The sequence below is a fragment of the Rhinoderma darwinii genome, chromosome 7 (genome assembly GCF_050947455.1).
Source record: "Rhinoderma darwinii isolate aRhiDar2 chromosome 7, aRhiDar2.hap1, whole genome shotgun sequence".
Taxonomy (NCBI): Eukaryota; Metazoa; Chordata; class Amphibia; order Anura; family Rhinodermatidae; genus Rhinoderma; species Rhinoderma darwinii.
This window is the reverse complement of record NC_134693.1, coordinates 78,905,531-78,929,021: the sequence shown is the minus strand read 5'-3', so window position 1 is coordinate 78,929,021 and position 23,491 is coordinate 78,905,531. Positions and strand designations below refer to the sequence as shown.

The window sequence follows — 23,491 nt, the reverse complement described above, 5'->3', positions numbered from 1 at the left end:
ATTTTTGAGCTAAAATGACATATTATTGGAAAAAATATATATTTTTTTAATTCCCAGCCCAATTCAAATAAGTTCTGTGAAGAAACTATGGAGTCTAAATGGTCACATTACCCATAAATGAATTCCTTGAGGGGTGTAGTTTCCAAAATGGGGTCACTTCTGGTGGGTTTCCATTGCTTTGATACCTCTGGGGCTCTGCAAATGCGACATGGCACCCAAAAACCAAACCAGCAAAATCTGTACTCCAAAGAACACACAGCGCTCCTTCCCTTCTGAGGCCTCCCATGGGCCCAAACGGCAGTTTATTGCCACAAATGGGGTATTGATGCACTCAGGAGAAATTGGGCAACAAAATTGAGTATTTTGTTCCCTGTGAAAATAAGAAATTTTGGTAAAAAATTACATCTTATTGGAAAAAATGTCATTTTTTTAATGTCACAGCCCAATTGAAATAGGTGCTGTGAAAAAACTGTGTGGTCAAAATGCTAACAACAACCATAAATGAATTCCTTGAGGGGTGTAGTTTCCAAAATCGGGTCACTTTTGGTGGGTTTCCATTGCTTTGATACCTCTGAGGCTCTGCAAATGCGACATGGCACCTGAAAACCAATCCAACAAAATCTGGACACCAACAAACATATAGCGCTCCTTTCCTTCTGAGCCCTCCCATGGGCCCAAACGGCAGTTTATCACCACAAATGGGGTATTGCCACACTAAGGACAAATTGGGAAACAAAATGGGGTATTTTGTTCCCTGTGAAAATAAGAAATTTTGATCACAAATGACATTTTATTGGAAAAAATGAAATTTTTTTCATTTCAGAGCCCAATTCAAATACGTGCTGTGAAAAAACTGTGCGGTCAAAATGGTAACAACAACCCTAAATGAATTCCTTGAGGGGTGTAGTTTCCAAAATGGGGTCACTATTGGGGGATTCCTACTGTTTTGACACCTCAACACCTCTTCAAACCTGGCATGCTGCCTAAAATATATTCTAATAAAAAAGAGGACTCAAAATGCACTAGGTGCTTCTTTGCTTCTAGGGCTTGTGTTTTAGTCCACGAGCGCAGTAGGGCCACATGTGGGACATTTCTAAAAACTGCAGAATCTGGACAATACATATTTAGTAGTGTTTCTCTGGTAAAACCTTCTGTGTTACAGAAAAAAAAATGAATAAAATTGAAATTCAGCAAGAAAAATGAAATTTGCAAATTTCACCTCCACTTTGCTTTAATTCCTGTGAAATGCCTGAAGGGTTAAAAAACTTTCTAACTGCTGTTTTGAATACTTTGAGGGGTTTAGTTTTTAAAATGGGGTGTTTTATCAGGATTTCTAATACATAGGCCCCACAAAGCCACTTCAGAACTGAAGAGGTACCTTAAAAAAAAGGCTTTTGAAATTTTCTTAAAAATATGAGAAATTGCTGTTTATGTTCTAAGCCTTGTAACGTCCAAGAAAAATAAAAGAATGTTCAAAAAACGATGCCAATCTAAAGTAGACATATGGGAAATGTGAACTCGTAACTATTTTGGGTGGTATAACCGTCTGTTTTACAAGCAGATGCATTTAAATTCTGAAAAATTCAATTTTTTCAAAATTTTCTCTACATTTTGCAATTTTTCACCAATAAACACTGAATATATCGACCAAATTTTACCACGAACATGAAGCCCAATGTGTCACGAGAAAACAATCTCAGAATCGCTTGGGTAGCTTTAAGCATTCCGACGTTATTACCACATAAAGTGAAATATGTCAGATTTGAAAAATGGGCTCTGAGCCTTAAGGCCAAAACTAGGCTGCGTCCTTAAGGGGTTAAGGGATAACTTTACTTACAACTTTATTTTTTACTTAGTATAATGTATTAGCACACAGCTGTATGCTAATACATTATTGAAAAGACAGCCCTGGTGTCCTTTCTAAGTCCCCTGGGTTGACTGCAGAGAGATTCCCCAGTCTTTGATCACGTCACCGGGTTTCCGATGAGGAGATCAAAAAGAGGGGAGCTCCCTTTAATCATGCCTCGGTCACAGACCGCGGCGATCAAAGGGTTAAACAGCTGTGGTTGGAATGTTTTCCGACACCAGCTGTATTTAGCAGGCAGCTCTAAGATCAGGAGCTGTAAGTTACAGCTCCTACTTAGAGGATGAGCGCACAGGAGAGCTCATCAGCCTCTTCTACAGCGATGCCAAAAGACGTCGCTGTAGACGAAGCACATGCACCGCCTGCCGTCAAAAGACGGTGGGCGGTCGTTAAGGAGTTAAAAAAACTCACAGGTGTACAAAGCTTTTAATTCCTGTGAAACACCTTAAGGGTTAACAAACGTCCTAAATGCTGTTTGAATATGGTGAGGGGGTGCAGTTTTTAAAGTGGGGCGATTTATGGGAGGTTTCTAATATATATGCCATTTAAACCCACTTAAAAACAGAAGCGGTGTCTAACTAAATAGGTTTTGCAAATTTTGTTGTAAGTTTGAAAAACTGCTATTAAAAAAAGTTGCTAAAGTGTTTTCAGGATTTTTGTAATATTTTTTTTTAATACATACATACATATATTTAATGAAGTCCTTTTATTTTCATGATCTATTGATTCCTATACACATTAGAGAAGTGACAGGTCTTCTTTGGGTGCTGCCTATAAACTTATTAATATGAATAGAATATTGAAAATGGAACTTCTGTAACATGTAAGACCAGATTAAGTCAATTGTGAGTGATGTTAAATTTTGGTCCTCTACCTGCACATAGATCTCTTCTTGCTTTCCTTGGCCCGCACTTTTCTCATGAGGTCATCTAGCTTTCTGGAAGCTTTAAATTGCACACCAAGGTCCTCATCATTATCAGTATTCACAATATCACGATAGAAAAGGGAAATGTCAAATCCACCTTCTTTTTCAAGATGCATAAGATCCAGGAAAATCCCTGAAAATATCCCCAAGACATCGGTCAAGCTCCGGTAAATGAATTTCAGCCACATAAACCAGTTTATTTAGCAGATTTTTAGGTTTAATCCATTAGGTCACAACTATATAAAAGACTGCGGCTTAGATGCAATGTCTAATGAGATATATATTATGTGCCAAGCAAGGAATCGGATATAAAAGCAGGGAAACCTTTCCTAAAAAAACATATCTGATGTTGTTCTTCAAGCAGAATTTAGATCTTTCATATGAAGCAATAATATGATCATCTAATAGTGATCTTAACCTGGGTTTTCTCAAATGCCCTTAAAGCATATGTGAATCAATCTTGAATAATTGGATTGATCTGATGTACCAGAGACCGTTATCTATGTCTCGTACTAAACATTATGAGTCAAATAACAAATAGCACCTGAAAGCTGCTAATTTAGGGTCTGTTCACATCTGCGTTGGAAGATCCGTTATGGGCCTATGTATAAAGGTCACAGGTTTCCAGCCCAAATACTGAAATAGTAGTGTAGCATGCTGCGCTATTGCTTCAGGTAAAACGATGGACACCACGATGGAAACCCCACGGAAGTAAATGGATTCTGTCAGGTGCAGATGTGCGTCATGCAACGGAACCAGCGCTTCTGATATTTTCGTTGTTCTGCTCCTCTGACGGAGCAGTGCAGCAGAATCACCAAAACAGATGTGAACAGGCCCTTACCTCTCATGTGGGTTGCAGGCATAAAAATAAATATTTCAAAAGTTGTTAAACCGTACAAACAAATTAGGTCTAGTCATTACTTACCCGTATCACGCAGATCCTTTGCTTTGGTTATTGCCTGTGTAATTTTGGCAGAGTCATTGGAATGCGGGTGATCTTCATTAGTGAACAACATTATACGCTTGTGACTCATTTTCACCTTAACGTTGCTAAAGAGATTTGTGCAGTGCCAGAGAGCCTCCCCCAGTGAGAAGTCCGTTGAATGCCCAATGGTTTCAGAGAAGTACGACCTTCCTTTCTCTTCTCTGTATTTATCTAGGTCCAAAACCCGCCTGGCACCTATATATACACACATACAACAGTAAACAATTGCCCAGGGATTATCTTAGCTTGGCTCCCTCTAAAAATGTATGTTAGCTTACAAGCTTTAGGGGTCCAGAGTTTGCCTCATGAATACAATCCCTGTACATATGCCCTATTAGTGAATATGAACATTATGGCGGGGAGTTCCCCGCTTATTACCTTAGTAGCCCCCTCTATGACTCATCTATAGCAGACCCAGCCAATCTATGAATTACATGGACGTCCGCTGCAGGGGACACGTTTAGCCAGAAGTGGTTTCCCCTAGCGATAACGGCTGATTATGGGGGGGGGGTTACAAAACCTGGACCGGTCCAGGGATCCATTTAGAAAGGGATTGACTTCATAGGACAACCCCTTTAAGAAGAAACTGTAAATATGTTTTAGATCTAAGCCAAGATAGAGCAATACATTTAGTTGGAATCCATAAAGTCTAAAAGGGTTCTTCAGGATTTAAAAATCTCTACATTTTCCGCTCCCGTCTTCCACAGTCAGTTGTGGGCATCCCGGTTCCTCCTTGTGTCTTGACATTGTTTAAGATATCAGGCCCAAAAAATAGTTAGTGACAGGAGTGGCATCACTATGAACGGACAGAGGAGCGACAGGAGCAGCAAGGTATTTAAGATTTAAGAGAATGGCGGCGGAAGACATACATTAAAAAAAATAAAAAAATTAACTTTACAAAAAAAACAACAATTTTTATACGCACCATAAAATACTTTATAATTGTATTCTTTAGGGACATAGTACCATGGGTATAGGCTCTGCCACTAGATAGAAAACAATAGGTTAAAGGGAAATGTCCAGAATCATAAATTACCACCTATCCACAGGATAGGTGATCATTTGGTAATCACGAAGGGCCCCACTGTTGGGACCCCCACTGATCGAAAGAATGAGCGTCCCAGACCCCCTTTCCTCCTTGAAGCGGCGGTCAAGCTTGTGCGCTGCCATTCTATTCAAGGTCTACGTGAATGACGGAAACAACTGAGTACATTGCTCAGCTGTTTCCATCATTTCATAGAATTTGAATGGAGCGGCAGCGCGCATGCTCGACCGCAGCTCCATTCAATATCTTCCTAACTGCGGTTGAGCAGTAAAGGAGGAATGGGAGTGCGAGACATGTTCTCACGCGGGGGGGGGGGGGGAAATTACTACTTATCTTGTGGATAGGTGACAATTTATGATTCTAGGAAAATCCCTTTAACTCAGGAGAAGTTAAAGGAATTTTCCCAGAATCATAAATTGTCACTTATGCAGGCTACACCCCTCCCATAAACACCAGGCCAAACATTTTGTGCAAAAGCAGCAGGAGCAAATAAAAACAAACAAACCGTCAACTAGAAAAGCAAACCTGAATCAAAGTATAAAAATGAATAGAGAACCATGTCCTTGTTTGGGAGGATATAAAGTTCCTCCAGGAATAAACCAAGAGGATCTATGTCCCCCCAATGAAGCCAATAAGAAAAGGATTTTACAATGAGTACAAAAATCCAATTTTCTCATTAGTATCATCAGGAGACCCTGCAGCAGAGGGGACTAGTGCGGGAGGGTCAAGAAATTTCAAGACAATGATCTGCAAGATTTCTCCCTCGACCACTGGCCCCTGATCAGCGCATGAGCCGAAGACCGCTCCCCATAAGGAGAGGCTGGTATCCGTGGAAAGAACTAGCCATCTGAGGAGCAGAAAGCAGCGAACCTGAGGGACTGTGGGGACGATTCACACCAGAGTATATCCCTACAGTCCACCAGAGGCAGGAGGATTTTACTGTCCAAAGAGGAGGAAGATTTGTTCCAACGGCAGAGAAATTCTCTCTGAAGGAAGGGGGCATGTGTGGAATTAGGCATAAAAAATGAAAACGGCGAGATCATTCTGCTAAGAACCTGCAAACAGAATTGAATGTTGCGGATGCTGATATAAGAGAGAAGCTCTCCCTGTTCCTTGGGGGAGGGGGGTTAGCAAAGTGGTGTCATGAGAAAAGGCCCCAGGGGGAAAGAAAGAGAATTCTATCGTGTATATGGACCACACCACCAAGAAATCCCAGACGTCCTCCACTTGAGAAAGCCTGAAAAAGACTGGACTTGACTGGTTGAAAGACCTTCAAATCAAAGTGGTTCTGGAAGCGGCAGAATTAGAGGGGCGGAAATATGGCTGCCATGACAATTTGATCTTGAAAGACAGGGTGCTGAATGGGCTTCTTTTTGACTTGTGGGGAAATTAAGCAAAAAAAAACAAAAAACTACATCTTTGTGTTCTCCTTGTAATGTTGGTGTCAAGGGCAGCTCTAAGGCAAGTGGGAATTTTTTTTCTCTGTTGCTACAGCAATGGTTTTATCCATATTCTTCTTTAAGTGTTTACCCCCAGAAAAGCGAAAAATTGTGAGGGCCTTCTTTGAAGCATTATCTGCCAACCAGAGCCCAATAGTGCAATGTAGAGCTACTGAATTGACCGTCGACCTGGTCGTGGAGATGGGACTCAAGATTTACCAGGTCTTTGTGCTGAACACCGGAGATGCCTTGGTGCAGCTGTCGAGCCAAGACCTTGCAGGCCTTCCTGCAGGAGGAAGTGAACACTGGACAGAGTGTAGAGCCGGCGCACACGAAAGCAGACATCGACAGAGCATCCAACTTCTTGTCCATTGAATCACTGAGCAAAGCAGCATCTGATAATGCAAGCATAGTGCTCTTGGAGAGGTGCAAGACTGGAAGGTCTAAATAACAGGGACAAACCACTCGAGCACCAAGTCTTCAAGGGAAGATAAAAAGGAACTCTACACAAGGGGTTCTCTTCCTTAGTAAGTTTATCCTCAAAATATTAAAAATCTCCATGGTTAGGGAATACAGCGGGTGGACGTCTGACACAACGGAAGGAAACTTCCTCCTGAAATGGGGTTGGGTCCCCATCTTTAACATAGGGAGTGTTTCACTCGGATTGGATCAGATCCCGCATGGCAGAGCCTCCATCAGATGAAGTGGACTGGTTTTGAGGAAAACCTTCTCGCCTATCGATCTCACAGGGGACATCTCAGCTGAGGAAGTCAAAGCGGAGCTGTCCAGTGAAGTCATTCCACGGGGGGCCTGGTCTAGGAATACTGTTGAGGCAGAAGACGATCCAAGGTGGCAATCATAAACAGAGAGGTTGGATAGGGCGCCTATGCCCTGGGACAAAGACCTGACCCACTCAGGTAGAGCCAAATGCAAGTTAGCACCATCAATGGAATTCTGGGCAGCTCCTGGGCCAGACAAAACAGGCAGCAGGGAACAGGTTGGCCGCATGCAAACTTGGTCTTACGCTGCCTGAGAAGGCAAATTGCATTGCGACCGCCAAACAGGCCAGTTGCCTGGAGGGATCTCGGGACATGGCTGAGTAAAGGGAACTAGGATGGAGCCTAAGGGTGTAGAGCTGGGAAAGGTTAGAAAATTAGTTGGGGTGAATTGTACTAATGAGTGTCAAACCATTGGGCTGGTCCTACCATAAGTGGAGCTGAGTACCCCAAATTTCTGGTCGACAGGGCGTCAGGAACAGTTCAGGCTGATAATCTGGCTGGCAAGAAGAAGCAGACAGAAGTAACAACAAGTGAGGGCAGCAGCAGCAGAGACCAGCTGCAACGAAGGAGATCCAGGTAAGAAAAATAAATAGGGAGAGGGGGTGGGGAAACTACTCACGGCGTAAAACAAACATGAACGGCAGGAGTATAAACAATATAAATAAAAGCAAGCTACTACCTTCCCTGAAAACAACTAGGAATATATTGTTGCGGGTCTAGTGAGATACCACATGAGCGCAGCATCCGGGCTATGTAAGCACCAACAGCCGCAGCCGTGCCAAGTACATTCAGGCGGGTGCAGCAGAGCAAGTGATGCCTGTGGTATTGGGAGAGAGCAGAGAGAAAAGCCTCTCAAGTATCAAGAGGATGACGAACGGAAAGAAAAAAATAAAACGATCGCCTTTTCCCCGTCACGAAGTTCACTGCCCGACACAGAAAGGAGGGGGGACTTGAACTCTCAACGGAAAAGGGAAATTGGGAAAGACAGGAGGAGAAAAAGATAGATAACACGCTTACCTTCCTGTAGTCTTCGGGTGCGCGCATGGTTACCCCTTCAACGAACCTCGCACTATGAGTGAGGATACTGGTCGATAGGAGGTGCAGGACTAGGTGACCGGCGGTATGCAGGAAAATACATTGCAGTGACCTGCTGGTTTTCCTTGCACCTCAGGGAAGTACAACTAGCATGGTGATCCAGCACAGTCGACAACCATGTGTAAAGGTGAGAGGGTGACAGGGGTCTGTCCCGTTAGCACTCTACGTGTGAGGCATTAAAGAGGAAGGAATAAAACGAAGATAAAAAATGCAGAAGACCTGCTAATCAGGCCATGTCGGTCTCCTATGAACACTAGGCTAAAACTGATCAGCCTGGTGTCTGAAGAAGGTATATAGATTGCACAGGAGCGAAACATTTTTTATTTTTTTTAATCTAGCGTCAGCCTACTAGTGCAGGGCCTATACCCATGGTGCGGTGTCCCCAAATTATACAAAACGAGAAACATTGCATTATTTATCTTGTATAGATCCAGAGTTACAGGAAGTATTACAGGTGTTGTCTGCTTTGGACATTACCTACTTGTTTGAAGGGTCTCTTGGACAGCGATCAGCTTTTGTCTGTGGGAAACCTAGCAGTAAGTGTTCAATTTCCCAGAAGCGCCACCACAGGGAAAATTAAGCATTACACAGTGCCCATTCAAATCAATGTGTTGTCTGTGTAATGCAGGACAGGTTAGGGTCCCCAGAGCAAGAGACACTTTTTGAAAAGGAGTTTTCTTAACTGGACAACCCCCTTAAAGTCCAAAGCTGAATTTCCAATTCTGCAAGCTTCAGAGCTGAAATCAATTGCCATCTCAATGTTTGCACAAACAAGTTAGCAAGTTCCGTTTTAGAAAGTATTCTTTACACCAGACAGTGCAGTAACCTGATGTAGAAACAAAAGTGTCCCACTGTATTGTTGTTGATCAGCTAAAGTGTTAAGGATGTGTTCGTCATGTTTGTTGACTGCCTCCAATATATTGCAGACCTGGGAGTTACAGCCTGTACTATAGTCCAGAGCTGTATTCACAACCAATGTAAGATTGAATTAGTCCATTCAATGTACTCAAAGTTACTCTTCTTACTATAAAGATTAAATTAATATACAAACCGTAAAATGGTGTTTAAAAGTGGACGTATATGTCAAACAAGGTGTATGATAAACATAAAAAAATACAGATACTGCATGGTGCTGGCAACCTACATTGTAAAATAGCAAACTAAAGGATTAAAGGGGTTTTCCAATACTTTTTTTCCACTGCAATGCTTCTCAATGTATCTTTTAATGCCCCCTGAACATCGTGATCTACATTTTTATTTTTTAATATCATTATTCTCTTCTTTTTTTTTTACATTGAGTGGTTTGTTTACCTCTGTGTGTTCGTTGTCTTGCTTTTCCAGTCATACAGTTCCCGGCATGCACCGCTTGTGTCCCAGCATGCAAAGCGCCGGCAGCAGGGACTCATCACCCCTACTACACCCAGCTATAAATAATCTCCGTTGCCATTTTACTGCTCTCATTAGATCAGTGAGAGCTATCAATAAACCTGCAACATATCAGTGCTGTACCAAACAGCAATCTCTCACATAATGGTAAAAGAAACAAACTACATTTGACCCCAGAGCCGGAGTCCCAGAGCAGAGCTGAGCGCTAGTATAGGCTTTGCTCCGGGACTCTGTGGAATCCCCTGACATCACTGTCCATATATGGATAGTGTGGTCATGGACTTCCCCAGAGCCCCAGGCAGAGCGCTAGTACAGGCTCTGCTCCAGGACTCGGTGGAATGCCCTAACCCCAACGCCGGAGTCCTTGGGAGAGCGCTACTAGCAACTGGCTCCTGACATCGGATTTCTTCTGATAGTATACGGTCCGCTGCTAGGGGGAGAAAACGACGCACAGGCCCTGGGATAGCCCAGGAGTGGGCATGCATGGCAAACACTGCTAGCATAGGAACCACGCATACTCAGAGACTAGCAGTGTTTCTCTGCCCGAGCAGCAGATCGGAAACTATCAGTAAAAAAAGGGGGGTCTGGTTCACTACAGTGGCGCCAGAAATGATGTACCCGTACAATGAGCCAGCCGGAAAATGGAACTCAGATCATGGATGGGCTAGCGTCGGAAGTAAGAATTTTGCTACTGGAGACGCATCACGTGACCAGCACTGGAATCGGTTAAAAGATAAAATCAAAACATAAGTATATTACAAGTTACATTATTTTTATATGTGCAGTGAAATAGAAATTAGTTAATTGCTTACGGAAAACCCCTTTAATTGATAATGAGTAATAAGAAAAGCATAAACAGAAAAACGAAGAAACAAAGAACAAAATCAGGCTACTTGTGGCCAGTTTAAGAACCTAAAGGGTGATTATGGAAGGAAGATAATTTACGAACGTCTTAAAATAAAACTCATACCTGGTGTATCCAAATCATGAAGAATATAAATGTGTTTGAAAGAATCAAAGCTTTTGCTTTCCATAGTACCAAAGAACACCACAGAGAGGAGATCCTGGTTACTGCTGATGATCTTGCTAGTATAGACACTTCTGATACACTATGGAACAAAACAAAAAAAAAGTTAAAAGCCATCATAAAAAATAAATAAATAGATTATAGAAAAAGAATATGGATAAAGGGGTATTCCAGCTGTAGCGTGAGTCAACAAATTGCTGGGACCACCACTGATTGCTAGAATGAGGAGGTTGTGGAACTCTGTGGAGTCCCGTTGCTTCATCTGATTCTTTCCCTGAACAGCTCCATGGCTGTCTAGTAGATGACAGGTACCACTACTCAGGGTTGCGCTCTGTTTTGCACGAATATAATATAGTCAACATCAATTTAAAAAAAACTCCCTACATTGTCCACGGAACTGAGCACTGCTACATGTAAACATTGTGCTCAAGCACGTATATGGTCTTCCCCCCTTCCAAGTCTGTGCAGTCTAGGGGACACCTATACTTTGCACTGAAAGGGTGTCCCCGCAGCGGCCATGTCACATGCGGACACAAAAGTACACGACGGAAGCAGGGCCACTCTTTCTGTGAAATGTACAGGTGTTCTGTAAAATACACAAATAGGGAGGGGGGGGGGGGTGGAGTCCATATACAGGCATGTACGCCGCTGCAATTTTTACAAGTTACGGTGCTCAGCTCTGTGGACATTGCAGAGAGGTTTTTTGGGGTGTTTTTTTATGCATGTAATTTAAAAGGCCTCAAAATTAGTATTTTTTAGTTTAGATTACCAGGAAACCCCTTTATTTTTGGGTACTGGTCAAATAGTAAAGATAAGAAATTATCTATATAGCAGTTACTTTATTGTAAAGTTGTGCTTATTTACATTTTGATAAGAAGCACTTAATATGAGAGCTTTACGATGTACTATTCTTTTTTACTTGCATAGGATATATTTTTTTTTTGTATGATTTTCTTTTTCAAATCTTTACCTTTATTTGCACTTATACGCTGTACATTAATTTTACTGTATAGTCAGAATGCAGAAACATTCATTAAGGAGTCTTAGTTTATTTTTCCTTATATGTATAATAAATTGTTTGCCTTTATAGGCACATTGATTCAAAAATGGATCATTATCCCCATTCAGTTGTAACTGCCACCTAAGGCCTCCAGGGATCATATGTTCACTTCAAAGTTTTTCCAATTTAGCTACATCCCACATGAGGGATATTTCTTTAATAATGAATGTTTCAAGTTGTATAAACATAGACTCAAGATCATCTGATCTTTGTCCAACCTCTGTATTATTTGAAAAAAAAAATCTGACATATTTTGCATACGGAAACTAAATATATCCATTGTAGGAAGTGCACAGGAGCAGGATTTAACAAATACAGATCAAATAGAAGTTCCTCCTGGCTCTAATAACCACAATGAGTATAACTCAGACCGGGGCAGATAAACTAAAAATCAGGTGAAATCCAAAACACCCTTACAACATAAGATATAACACAGCAAGGTTTTACCGCTCAGACGGCACTGAATGAACACAAGGTTTACAATGAATAAAAAACATAAATAATTCAATCCAAAAAATCGATAGGGAGGTAAAACCGGCACGCCAAATGATCTCGCCCAACTCTGGGTTTCGCTCTTCCGGCTTCCTCTGGGGCATGTGACACGTGTCTAATGGACATGATTAAATAGCCGCTACAACATTCATGTATACACACAAAACGCATTTTTCTAACATCATAAAACCTTAAAAAAATACAATTTAGCAATAAACACACTAATATACAGAAAAAGACCATAAACCTTAATATTAAATTATGTCTATTTTATATACAAAGTATGGGAGCACGGCCCGCAAAATGTAAAAGAACGGACATGTTTCATAATTCCCGGAAAATTTCCACGGCACGGACACCCTTCCGTAGCGCTACGGAAAGGTGTCTGCGTTCAATGAAAGTGAATGGGTCAGTTTTTGCGGTCCGCAAAAACTGTGTTTTTTTACGGTCGTGTGCATGGGGCCTTATTAAACAAATGCTTTGTTGAATTACCCTTTGACTTTTACAGCATTCAGTCTTTTTGGGTAGAAGTCTATCCGCATGGTACATCTTGACTTGGCAATTGTTGACCACTCCTCCTGGCAAAAGTGCTATATCCCTAAAATAATGCGCAGAACCTTTAGGCTACATGCACATATTGCATATTGTGCTGCACAGCAAAACCACAGGAAACTGCTAGAAAATAATGAATAGGAAAATAATGCACCTGAAGGTGCGGTTTTTTTTAAATGCGTTTTCCGGTCTTTACTTTCTTATGCGTAAATTGCGGCATTTTCCTGCTGCGGGTTTTGCTACGTATTTCTGTAGAACTAGGGAGATAGAATTCGCAAGCGAAATCGCGGGATAAATTGACGTGCTGCGGTTTTCGAAAACAAGCACCGCGGGTCAATTTACGTGCGGGAAAATACTGAAGCGTAGACATGAGATTTCCTGAAATCCCACTGCCTATGCTGGTACTGTATTATGCTGCGGTTTTACTGCACGTAATACGCATCGTGTGCATGGACCCTCAATGGGATGTATGAAAAGGCACATTAAAAAAAAATATATTTTTTTTTTAAAAATTGGAATTTGGCCAGTCCATTAAGAGTTTCAGAATTTATCTTTTCAGTTGTAGGCCAGTAAGGGCTGTTTCACATGAGCATATATTTGTAAATGTGTGTAATATACGGAGGGCCACAATACTTCCATATTATGGGTCATATTACATCAGTATATAAACAGTATAGCATTGGAATTACAGCTATGCCATCTTCTAGTTAGGAAATTAAAATACACAAAACAGCCCCTTTGATATATGGATGCAATATTGATGACACTGATGCACCACAGATAGTGTAAAGATGTATCCATATTCCAAGAACGTTTCATAAACCTCAATGGGCGTTTTCATCCACAAAAGAAAAGAAAGTAATGCATGCTGCATTCTCTAAAATAATATCTGCATATTTGAATAGATGTGAATAGAATAACATTGGCTCCATATTACGCACTGAAAATACGAAAGTAATGAAAACTATGCTCGTATGAAAGATGCCTTGGGGAGAGGGGAGAAGAAGTTCAAGTTACTGATCCTCAAACAACTAAATTTTTAAATCCAATAGAATAAATTACCTGCAGAGCGATGTCAAACGGACTTAGATCATCATCAGTCATGCTCTTAAACATTTTTTTGGAGGCATCCACGAGAAAGATTAGACTGTCTCTACCTCCGTAGCGAAACTCTACTCCAACATAGGAAAACAAAGAAAAAGAAATACAATGAATGTTTTATGGAAAAAACAAAAACAAAAAAACAACTCACACATGGGTATATCTAGTAAAAAAAAATATAAAATAAAAAAAATGCACACAATGCTAGTAAGACCTCTGTGAAAGATATAACACCACTAAGTAAAAAAAATATGTAAAAAAGTATAGTTATAGGAAACGTTATTATTTTATATCTATACAGTCTATATAGTATAGAATAATAAATCAAAGGTTAACTCCACCCAACGTTGAAAACATGTTTTCCACCACGAGACCTTCTAAATTTACGATGCTGCCCCAGAAATTAGTGTCTTTTCCCCCTCTTGGCCCTCATGTCTTGCTGACAAAAGGGAATTAACCAGATAGAGTTCTGTTAGACCTCAGCCATCCTCCATTACGACCTGATATAAACTATTAATCTATGCAGATGGGTGCAGAAACTAATTTCTCCAATACATGCTCCATATCAAATCTCTTCCAATGTGATGTGCACAAAGGGTACCGTACAAAGATTTGCATGAAATGGACTAACATTGTTGTTATTTTGTCCATACAAATTTCTATTAAGAATACTGACCGCTAGGGTATGCGTCTCCATCTTCCCGTTCTTCGTCTTCATCACCATCACCATCTTCATGAGCAAAATATGATCCCCACTTAGGCATTATTTCAGATATCTGCAATGAATGGGTGTGTAATAATATAATTAATCAAAGTATTGAGGATTAGTCTGTGAAAATACATAATTGCAATACAGGGTATACAGTCTATTAGGCCAGCCATTCATGGGCAGATGTCTAAACAATGACAGTGAGACATCTGCCCGTCTTCAGACCCTCCCAAAACGGTCACTAAAGAGAACCAAACCTTTTATTTTATAGGGGGTAAACTAAAAATAAATAAAAATCGGTCAAACACAGATCAATTGGAAATCTCTTGTACGATACTAAATCGGAAGAAGCGCACATGTCCTCTACATCACCCAATTATTAGCCTCTGGCTGCTTTCACACTGCAGTATTTATAATCAATATTTGGAAGCCAAAACCAGGCGAGCCAAACAAACAGAAAAAGTATAATGGACAGATTTGGGTCTCTTTCCCGTATTTTGGATCCACTCCTGGTTTTGGCTTCCAAGTACTGATGCAAAATACTCACCAGAATACTGCTGTGTGAAAGAGGCCTAGTCGAAAAGTATTATGTGCGGATTTTCCACGCTAATTCTCATGAAGCAAATCAGAAGAATAATACAGTACCAGCAAAGTAAATGAGAATTCAAGAAATCTCATCTACACGTTGTAGATTTTTTTTCTGCACGGAAAATTGACCTGCGGTGCGTATTTTAAAATCTGCAGCATGTCAATTTATCCTGCATTTCCGCTTGCGAATTGCATCTGACTAGTTTTAAACAAAACGCACCAAAACCGGCAGCATGAAAACCCACCTATTTCCACATCAAAGTGCAATACCTGCAGTTTTGACGTACATTTTCTGCACCAAATTCCACAACGTGTGCATTTAGCCTAAGTTCACACTGAGTTTTTTTACGCGGAAACCACAACGGAATCAGCTCCAAAAGAAGACCGAAACCGCCTCCCATTGATTTCAATGGAAGGCGACGTTTTTTTTTCCGCGACCGCTTTTAGCTCCTCTTGTAGCTCCTATCGAATGCAACAGGAGGCAGATAAAGTGTTGTTTGCTGCGTTTATTGGTCGGTGGCACTCGATGGTTGCAGGCGAAAACCACGGCAAGAAACTGCAGGCAGGTGAAAACCTGCCTCAAAATTCCTGAAGGAATTTTGAGACAGATTGTGTGAACTGGCCCTTAGGCCTAGTTCACAGGGAGGAATTTGAAGGCAGAAACAGAGTTTTTTTGCAAGTTTTTGGATGCGAAAAGAGCGCCGCAAAACGCGCCGCAGAAACGCCCAAAAACACCTCTCATTGATTTCAATGAGAGGCGAAGGTGTTTCTTCCCCGTGAGCTGAAAAACCAGCTCGTGGAAAAAAGAAGGGACATGCCCTATCTTCGTGCATTTACGCCTCTGACTTCCCATTGATATCAATGGGAGGCAGAGAAAGTGTATTTCGCTGTGTTTTATGCCCGTGGCGCACAATGGCCACGGGCGAAAATCGTCGTTTGTGTGAAAATTGGTCCTCCATACTACAAGGGGTAGATCCCATAGACATTGTCGACTGCATGCAGAAGGTCATTGTGGAAAAAGGGAAAGAATAACAGGCGTTTGGCCGTAGAGGCTGGGTTTCGTGGAGTGCATACCGAAAGTTACATGAACAGTATTAAAGTCTTTTGAGCCATGTGAATGAGATGTAAAAGAAAGGGGGCGTGGTTAGCGATGGAGCCAGACGGCTGTACTTGCAGCAAGCTCCAACTAACTCTAATCCGGAGCCATCCTACTCTCCACATTGCTCTCCGAGAGATTTTGAGCACACTCCGAGCATCTCAGTCACTGGCCGAGACTTTTGAGACGTATATTGTCTCCCTCCAGCCATTTTTCCAATTGCGGCCTAACATCAGACCTCAAGCCGCGGCCTAGATTTACGGTGGCTCGCACATCTTGTTCCCGAATGGCAGCCCTAGCCTGCGCTTTCTCAACCCCCAGCCAGCTCCTCATACAGAAGCAAAAAGGAGTGCCCTTGGTGACGGCCGCCATTTTGGACATCGGACGCCGACCAGAAGCTCACTTCATCAGCCCCCATACCACACCTGGATAAAAAGGTACGAAGGCAGCCACACAGCTTAGTATCAAAATACATGAACTAACGGTATTGAACCGTTTGAGGATGCACAGTATCGAAGTTTCGATGCATCATGCAACCCTATAATTGCCGGATCCCCAACCTCAATTTTTGCATTGATACTGTGGCCCTCTTCCCCTCCACCCTCTGCTTTCTACAAGGGACTGCTGTTATAGAGTAGGGGCTGCTGTTATATAGTGAGGCTTTAAACCTCCTGAACTTTTCATTCCTGCTGCAACTGACTATCTCTGATAGCCAATACTGTTATGGGAGATTATATATTTTTCACTTTAACCAACGATCGCGTCAATAGCGGCCAAGCATGATTCTAGGAAATACACTTGACACTGGAAATCAAATCTTTGATCACCGTGTCTGTATTTGAACTTACACACAATATGTTGTAAAAGAGATCTAAGTTCTTATGACTCCTATACTTTAGCGGTATACATTGATATTTCATAATGGTTAAAAACAGTGGAAGCACCCCTTGAGACCACAGCTCCCAACTCTAAAGCTCAGGCTTTGAAAGGCGATATTGATAAATTTGTGCAAAAGAGTTCTACGGCAGGCTTTGAAAGGCGATATTGATAAATTTGTGCAAAAGAGTTCTACGGCAATGGGAGCCATAAGCAAACCCCAATCCTCTAAATCACTCCAATCTAGACTGCGGGAAGTGTCTGTCGGGGAGCTCCGTGAAATAGAAGATAGCAATAGAATATGGAAAAAGAAGATAGCAATATCTTACCCTTTTGTTGCTTATTTCTACAACAAGCTCTTCAAAAAGCACTGGACCCTATAGCAAGAGACCTTCAGGACATGAAACAAGATGTCAAACACATCGATTCTATAGTAGTGGCGTTGGAAACAGCTCAAGCCTCTTTGAGTGAGATTATTATGGCTACTGCGGAGAACGTCAAATCCTGCCAAAAACACTTTAACTCCCTCTTTGATTACCTGGAACCTGTTCCAGGAACACCTGGACTTGCAGCATATGCAGATTCAGGACTGGTCGATCATCCAAGATATGTCATTCATGCCAACCATTACCCCTCAGACTCCGTGGACCAAAGTGACGAATGATGGCAGTAATAAATCCAAAAAAAATGCATAGGCAAACGGCCACTGAAAAGATTGCTTGCCGACAATGCCTAAACGGATGGAAATTTCTGACTTACATCCAATTATATCCTTTGGTTTACATAACGTTTCTTTTTCATGCTTGAATTAACTTCTTTATGTATGCTGTTACATATAGCTGTTATTTACGTATACTACTAAAAGGCCGATAGTTACCTACGTAAGATTTAGTGTAGGAGTCATATGACTAATGTCAAATTTTGTTACTAACTTCATGCTTGGTTAGAATATTTTGTGAACCCCTTGGTTCACATTTTAGTTCCTCATTTACCACTTTTTTCCATAAGTTTTATTGCCCACCCCGATCTGTTTCACCCAAGACAGACATAGAGAAACTATTCTCTTGTATGAGTTTACAAGATTAGACATCAGATGCGATGACCCACACGCAATTACCTAGATTACATGGCTGACATGAAGTCTATTTCCTATAAAGTTAGAGGCCTGAACTCCCCGGCTAAGAAGGGTCAAATACTTGCTTTCCTTAAAAAAAAAAAGCACATGTTGAGGTTTGCTTACTGCAGGAAACATTTTAGAACGGATCACATTTCCTCAATGAATCATAGATATTTCTCTACTTGGTTCCATAGTGGACGCCCCACGGGAGCATCAAAGGGAGTCAGTATAGGACTCTCCAAGCATATCTCTCGGTACATCTCTAAATTAAAAAAGGTATATCTATGATAGATAAATATTTCTAAGGTGTATAATTGGTGCTCAAATGATGACCTTTGGTAATGTATCTGCTCCAAATGTGGATCAAATAAGATGGCTGAAATCTACTCTGAAGAAATTTTGTGACTTTGCAGAAGGTATTATGATCCTGGAAGGCGACTTTAATGTTGCTCTAGATCCATTAATGGTCACTTCCACAGGTAAATCAGTAATCTCTTATAGGGCTCGGAGTCAGCTAAAACGTTGCATCCATGAAGTCGGTCTGGTAGACGTGTGGACAACGTTCCATCCTCCTAAAGGTTTTAGACATTATTCAGATCCACATGGCTCTTATCAGAGAACTGATAACTTATTAATTTCAAATACTTTTTTACAGTATTGTAAACACCTTTTTATAAAATCACATATTTTCAGATCATTCACCAATAGGATTCTCTTTGTGTCTCTCAAACCTCCCTAAAAGACACTCAAACTGGAGACTAGACCAAACACTACTTAAAAATAAAAATAAATCTATATCCTCTTTTGAGCAAAAGTTTATTGAATTTTTCTCCTTGAATGATCAAAAGGACATTTGTACTCAGATATTGTGGGAAGCACACAAGGCGTTCATTAGAGAGGAATTTATAGCACTGGGGTCACATATCAAATAGAAAGAGAACAAAAACTAACCAGCCTCTTGGCTCCCATAAAACAGCTGGAAACTCAAAGAGGGGTCTGGGTGTTGGGCATTCTGAGGAGTTATCCTCATTGAGATCGAAGGTCAAAAACATATTTAATCTTAAATCCGCCAAATCTTACTTGGCCTCAAAATTTAAGCATTATGCACATGGAGATAAACCCATGAAATTCATGATTTTCCAAGTCAGGAGTAGGAAAGCAAAAGCCTTTATAGGCCTGGTTAGTACCTTAAGCAGATCTTTGATCCAGGACACAGAATCCATATCTAATGAATTCCGTAACTTTTACCATAGCTTATATAACCTTAACTCCAAAGACGATGCAGAGACCTCGCGTCTCAAAGAGACTCTCAGCCGAGTTCCTAGATTCAATATCTCTGTAGTGTATCTCAGCAACACAGGCCAAGACACTATGCTCACCATTTACAAGTGGTGAAATCCTTACAACACTCAAATGCCTAAAAATTGCCCAGGCTCAGATTGACTCCCTCCACATTATTACCTTGCTTTCCAAGATACTTTTCTCCCTTAACTGAATAGTCTATTAAGTAATGCTCTAGATGGAATACCATTTTCACCCCAAACCTTAGCTGCAAACATATCTATCATACATAAGGAAGGTAAAGATCCCTCCAGATGCAATAATTATAGGCCTATATCCCTAATTAATTCGGATTTGAAATGGTTTGCCAAGTTGTTAGCCTTGTGTTTAAAACCTTTGTTGACAACCCTTGTTAATCCAGACCAGGTGGGATATGTCCCTGAGAGAAGGGAAGAACAATACTTACAAAACAATCTCATTCATTACGCACAATCTAATAAGATTAATACGATCCTGCTTGGTACAGATGCTGAAAAGGCTTTTGACAGAATCTCCTGGTCTTTTATGAAAGCTACCAGCCTCAAGTTGAACATCTCACCACAATTTGTGGACGCCATTTTCACGATGTACCAACGCTCTTCATCTAGAATAGCAGTTAATGCTAGGTTTTTCCAAACATTTCAAATAGCCAATGGCACTCGACAAGGCTGTCGCTATACTTTTTGTATCAACCCTAGAGACGTTACTACAGAAAATTAGTGAAGCATCTCAGATAAAAGGTATTACGTGTAAAGGTCATAGCCATAAGATTGCAGCTTTTGCTGATGACATCCCCTTGACCATAACTAACCCTACCCAGGCCCTTCCTTATCTGAAAACGATATTCAACAATTTTGGATACATATATCGAATTTCAAGATTAACTAAACAAAATCACAAGTTCTGAATATTTCCCTTCCCAAAGCAGAAAGGGGCACACTAGCTGTTGACTCCCCTTTTGATTGGACCCAGGAAAAATTGCGCTAGGTAGTAATATTTCGGCGAATATTACTTCCCTTTATAAACGTAACTACCCCCCTTTATTGAAAGAGATCACCAGTTCTATTGAAAAATGGAACGTTCCGTTTACTTAAGTTATAGGACGCAGAACTTAAGTAAATTATTCCGAAATTTAAGTACCTGTTCCAGGCTCTCCCTATTGGCATCCCTGCAGCCTTCTTCACGACGGTGAGAAAGATTTTCACCTACTTTATGTGGAGATTCAAACGATCTAGAATCGCTTTTAGGACTCTTACTAGATCGGACCACCTTGGTATATAAGAAATGAGGGTTAAATAATAAGGGAAAACAGTCATAAAACAGGAAATTGAACTCCCAGACGCAACCCAGTGCTCCAAAAGAGGAGGGGGGTCATGCTGGGGGGGGGGGAAGGGCACCACGGCGGCATAGCCTGACTATTCTCCAGAGTATGAAGATCTGTATCAGGAGATCAAACAGTTAATGCTTGATTATAAACTAAACTGTTCTGATGACAAAAGGGAGAAGGAAAATTTACTTCAAAGCTTTTACAAAAGGGGATCTCTGAGCACATGGGAATTTGACAATTCATTGGAAAAATAAACAAACAAACAAACACAATGTAACGTCCGTGGTCGCTGCTCCAAGGGATTCCTGCAAACCGCAGTATAGTTACATTTTCTTTAAAATGCGAGAAATTTCTGCTAAAGTTCTAAGGCTTGTAGCGTCCTAGAAAAATAAAGGGATGTTCAAAAAATTATGCCAACCTAAAAGTAGATATATAGGAAATGTTAATTAGCAACTATTTTGTGCGGTATAACTATTTGTCTTACAAGCAAATATATTTAAATTGATAAAAATGCTAATTTTTCGCTAAATTTTGGTGTTTTTCACAATTAAATACTGAATGTATCGACCAAATTTTACCAGTAACGAAGACCAAAGTGTCACGAGAAAACAATCTCAGAATCGCTTGGATAGGTAAAAGCATTCCAAAGTTATTACCACATAAAGTGACCGATTTAAAAAAAAGCCTCTTTCAGGAAGGTCAAAAGTGGCCACAGCAGGAAGGGGTTAATTTATGGAAACCCAAAACAATATAAAAGGTCGGAGAGTAATTATTACGGCATTGGGTTGAAAATAATTGAGGCAGTGCAAACCAAGATAAAATTAAAAGTGTGGAATTTACCTACACAAGATTACAATGTAATGATCGTTCCCATTCCCAAATATATAATTGGAATAGAAATATTCAAGGGTATGACTCTACAATTACCGGATGGCAAATATCAATTTGGAGTAAAACCCTACATTACAGCCAGACCGGTTATAGTGGAAAAAGTAAAAATGCCCCCAGTAAAGATTCCTCCCTCCACCAAGGTAATTAACATGTAACAATACCGAAATCCTGGGGGGGAGGGGACACAAAGACATAGGTGATACTATTCAGAATCTATTGGACGCTGGAGTGTTGTACCTACCACTAGAGTGGAATAACCCAGTGTGGCCGGTAAAAAAAAAAAAAAGTTATGGCAAGACATTTTGTCTATTGTACAATACAGTAACGTAACTTTTTTTTCCACGTTGATGCTCATTGTGCTTCTGATACACTAGATCGACTGTAAAATTAAATTGTCGATCAACAACAAGCAAAGATTTCGGCTGCAGATACCGCTGACCCTGGAAGTGAAAGTCATTTGGGTTTGGCTAAGTGGGCACACCAAAAACGTGGCTATCTCTGAGAAAAAGCCACTTATCAGTGGGCTCAATCCAGAGGAGTGCTCATCAGGTTAGAACTGGTAAATGAGGCGATTTTAAATTGCCCAGTATGCCAACATACCCAACAGCAACATTTTCTGCATACTGTAAGAGGACACATTACTCAAGTAACATTACCAGGACAGATATGGCAAATCGATTTTGTGGGACCTTTACACATGGATGCCGGATGTGCCTATATCTGTACTGCAGTGGATACATACCATGGATACCTCATTGCTTGTCCTAATAAGTTTGCTAAAAGTACCTTACGTACCCTACAGACCATTATTTTATATTATGGCGTTCTTTACAAATTCAAAGTGAAAATGGGTCAAATTTCAAGAATAATAAGGATTACAGACTTTTGTGCTCAAAATGATATTGAATGGATCTTTCACGTTCCCTATTATCCTCAAGCAGCTGGGTTAGTGGAGAGGATGAATGGATTGATGAAAAAGCAATTAAGAAAATTAGGAGATGGATATTACAAAAAAATGGAATACTAATTTGAATGAGATACTCAATATTCGAAATAATCGCCCAATAGGAGAGCAAGAAACTTCTTTGATGAGGATGACTACTCCTAATTTGCAGATAATGCCAGTCAAGGCCTCAGGAGATAGTGTGATGTACTGGGAAACCGTCCCAAGCAATGGAGCCCTGGCTCCGTATAGAGCCACTCCTGATGCAGCTGGATTGGATTTATATGCAAATGGACACGCTAGAGTAAAAATACAAAATATTCAGATTATTTCTACTGGACTAGGATTATTTATTCCACCTGGACATTTTGGATTGATAGCTCCTTGATCAGGATTGGCCTTAAAAGGCATATGTTTCTCTTTCCACAATGCTTCAATTTGGACGATGCTAAGCACGGTATGCCTACTTATTGTCCATTTGGTCGATCCCATTACGGTGGGAAGCGGTCTACAATCCATTTCTAATACAGGAAATTGGTCTTGGATTAATTCCACAAAGTACCGAATACAGGACACTTATACTTGTAAATCGAACCGGAGATGCGTTATAGCAAATGTGACGGCTCATGATGTTAAAACGTTGAAAGAAATAGAGAGTCAAATGTATGCACAGGATAATGGACCTAACTCTCGAATAGAGATAACAAATAAAACTGAAATAATGTTTTGCTTTATCAATAAAACATGTATGTTAGACTGGGACCAACAGAAGACAACACCGGCTGTGTTAAAAGCCATGATCTGTTGTACCACCAATGTATACAATAACTATTCGTTTGAGAGGATAATATACATTGATGTGTCACAATGATAC

At 40.7% G+C, this 23,491-nt stretch overlaps 1 protein-coding gene across 3 annotated transcripts in view; it reads right to left on the bottom strand.

Moving 5' to 3' along the window:
* Positions 1-23,491, bottom strand: part of XRCC6 (X-ray repair cross complementing 6) — a 228,146-nt gene that overhangs the window by 173,382 nt on the left and 31,273 nt on the right. For all 3 annotated transcript variants that reach the window (XM_075833597.1, XM_075833595.1, XM_075833596.1), the window contains 5 exons: positions 14,427-14,526; positions 13,712-13,821; positions 10,489-10,627; positions 3,715-3,969; positions 2,739-2,922 (listed from right to left, as the gene is read on the bottom strand). In XM_075833597.1, coding sequence (XP_075689712.1) covers positions 2,739-2,922; positions 3,715-3,969; positions 10,489-10,627; positions 13,712-13,821; positions 14,427-14,514 — 776 coding nt within the window. In that variant the 5' untranslated portion in view covers positions 14,515-14,526. The remainder of the gene's footprint in view (positions 1-2,738; positions 2,923-3,714; positions 3,970-10,488; positions 10,628-13,711; positions 13,822-14,426; positions 14,527-23,491) is intronic.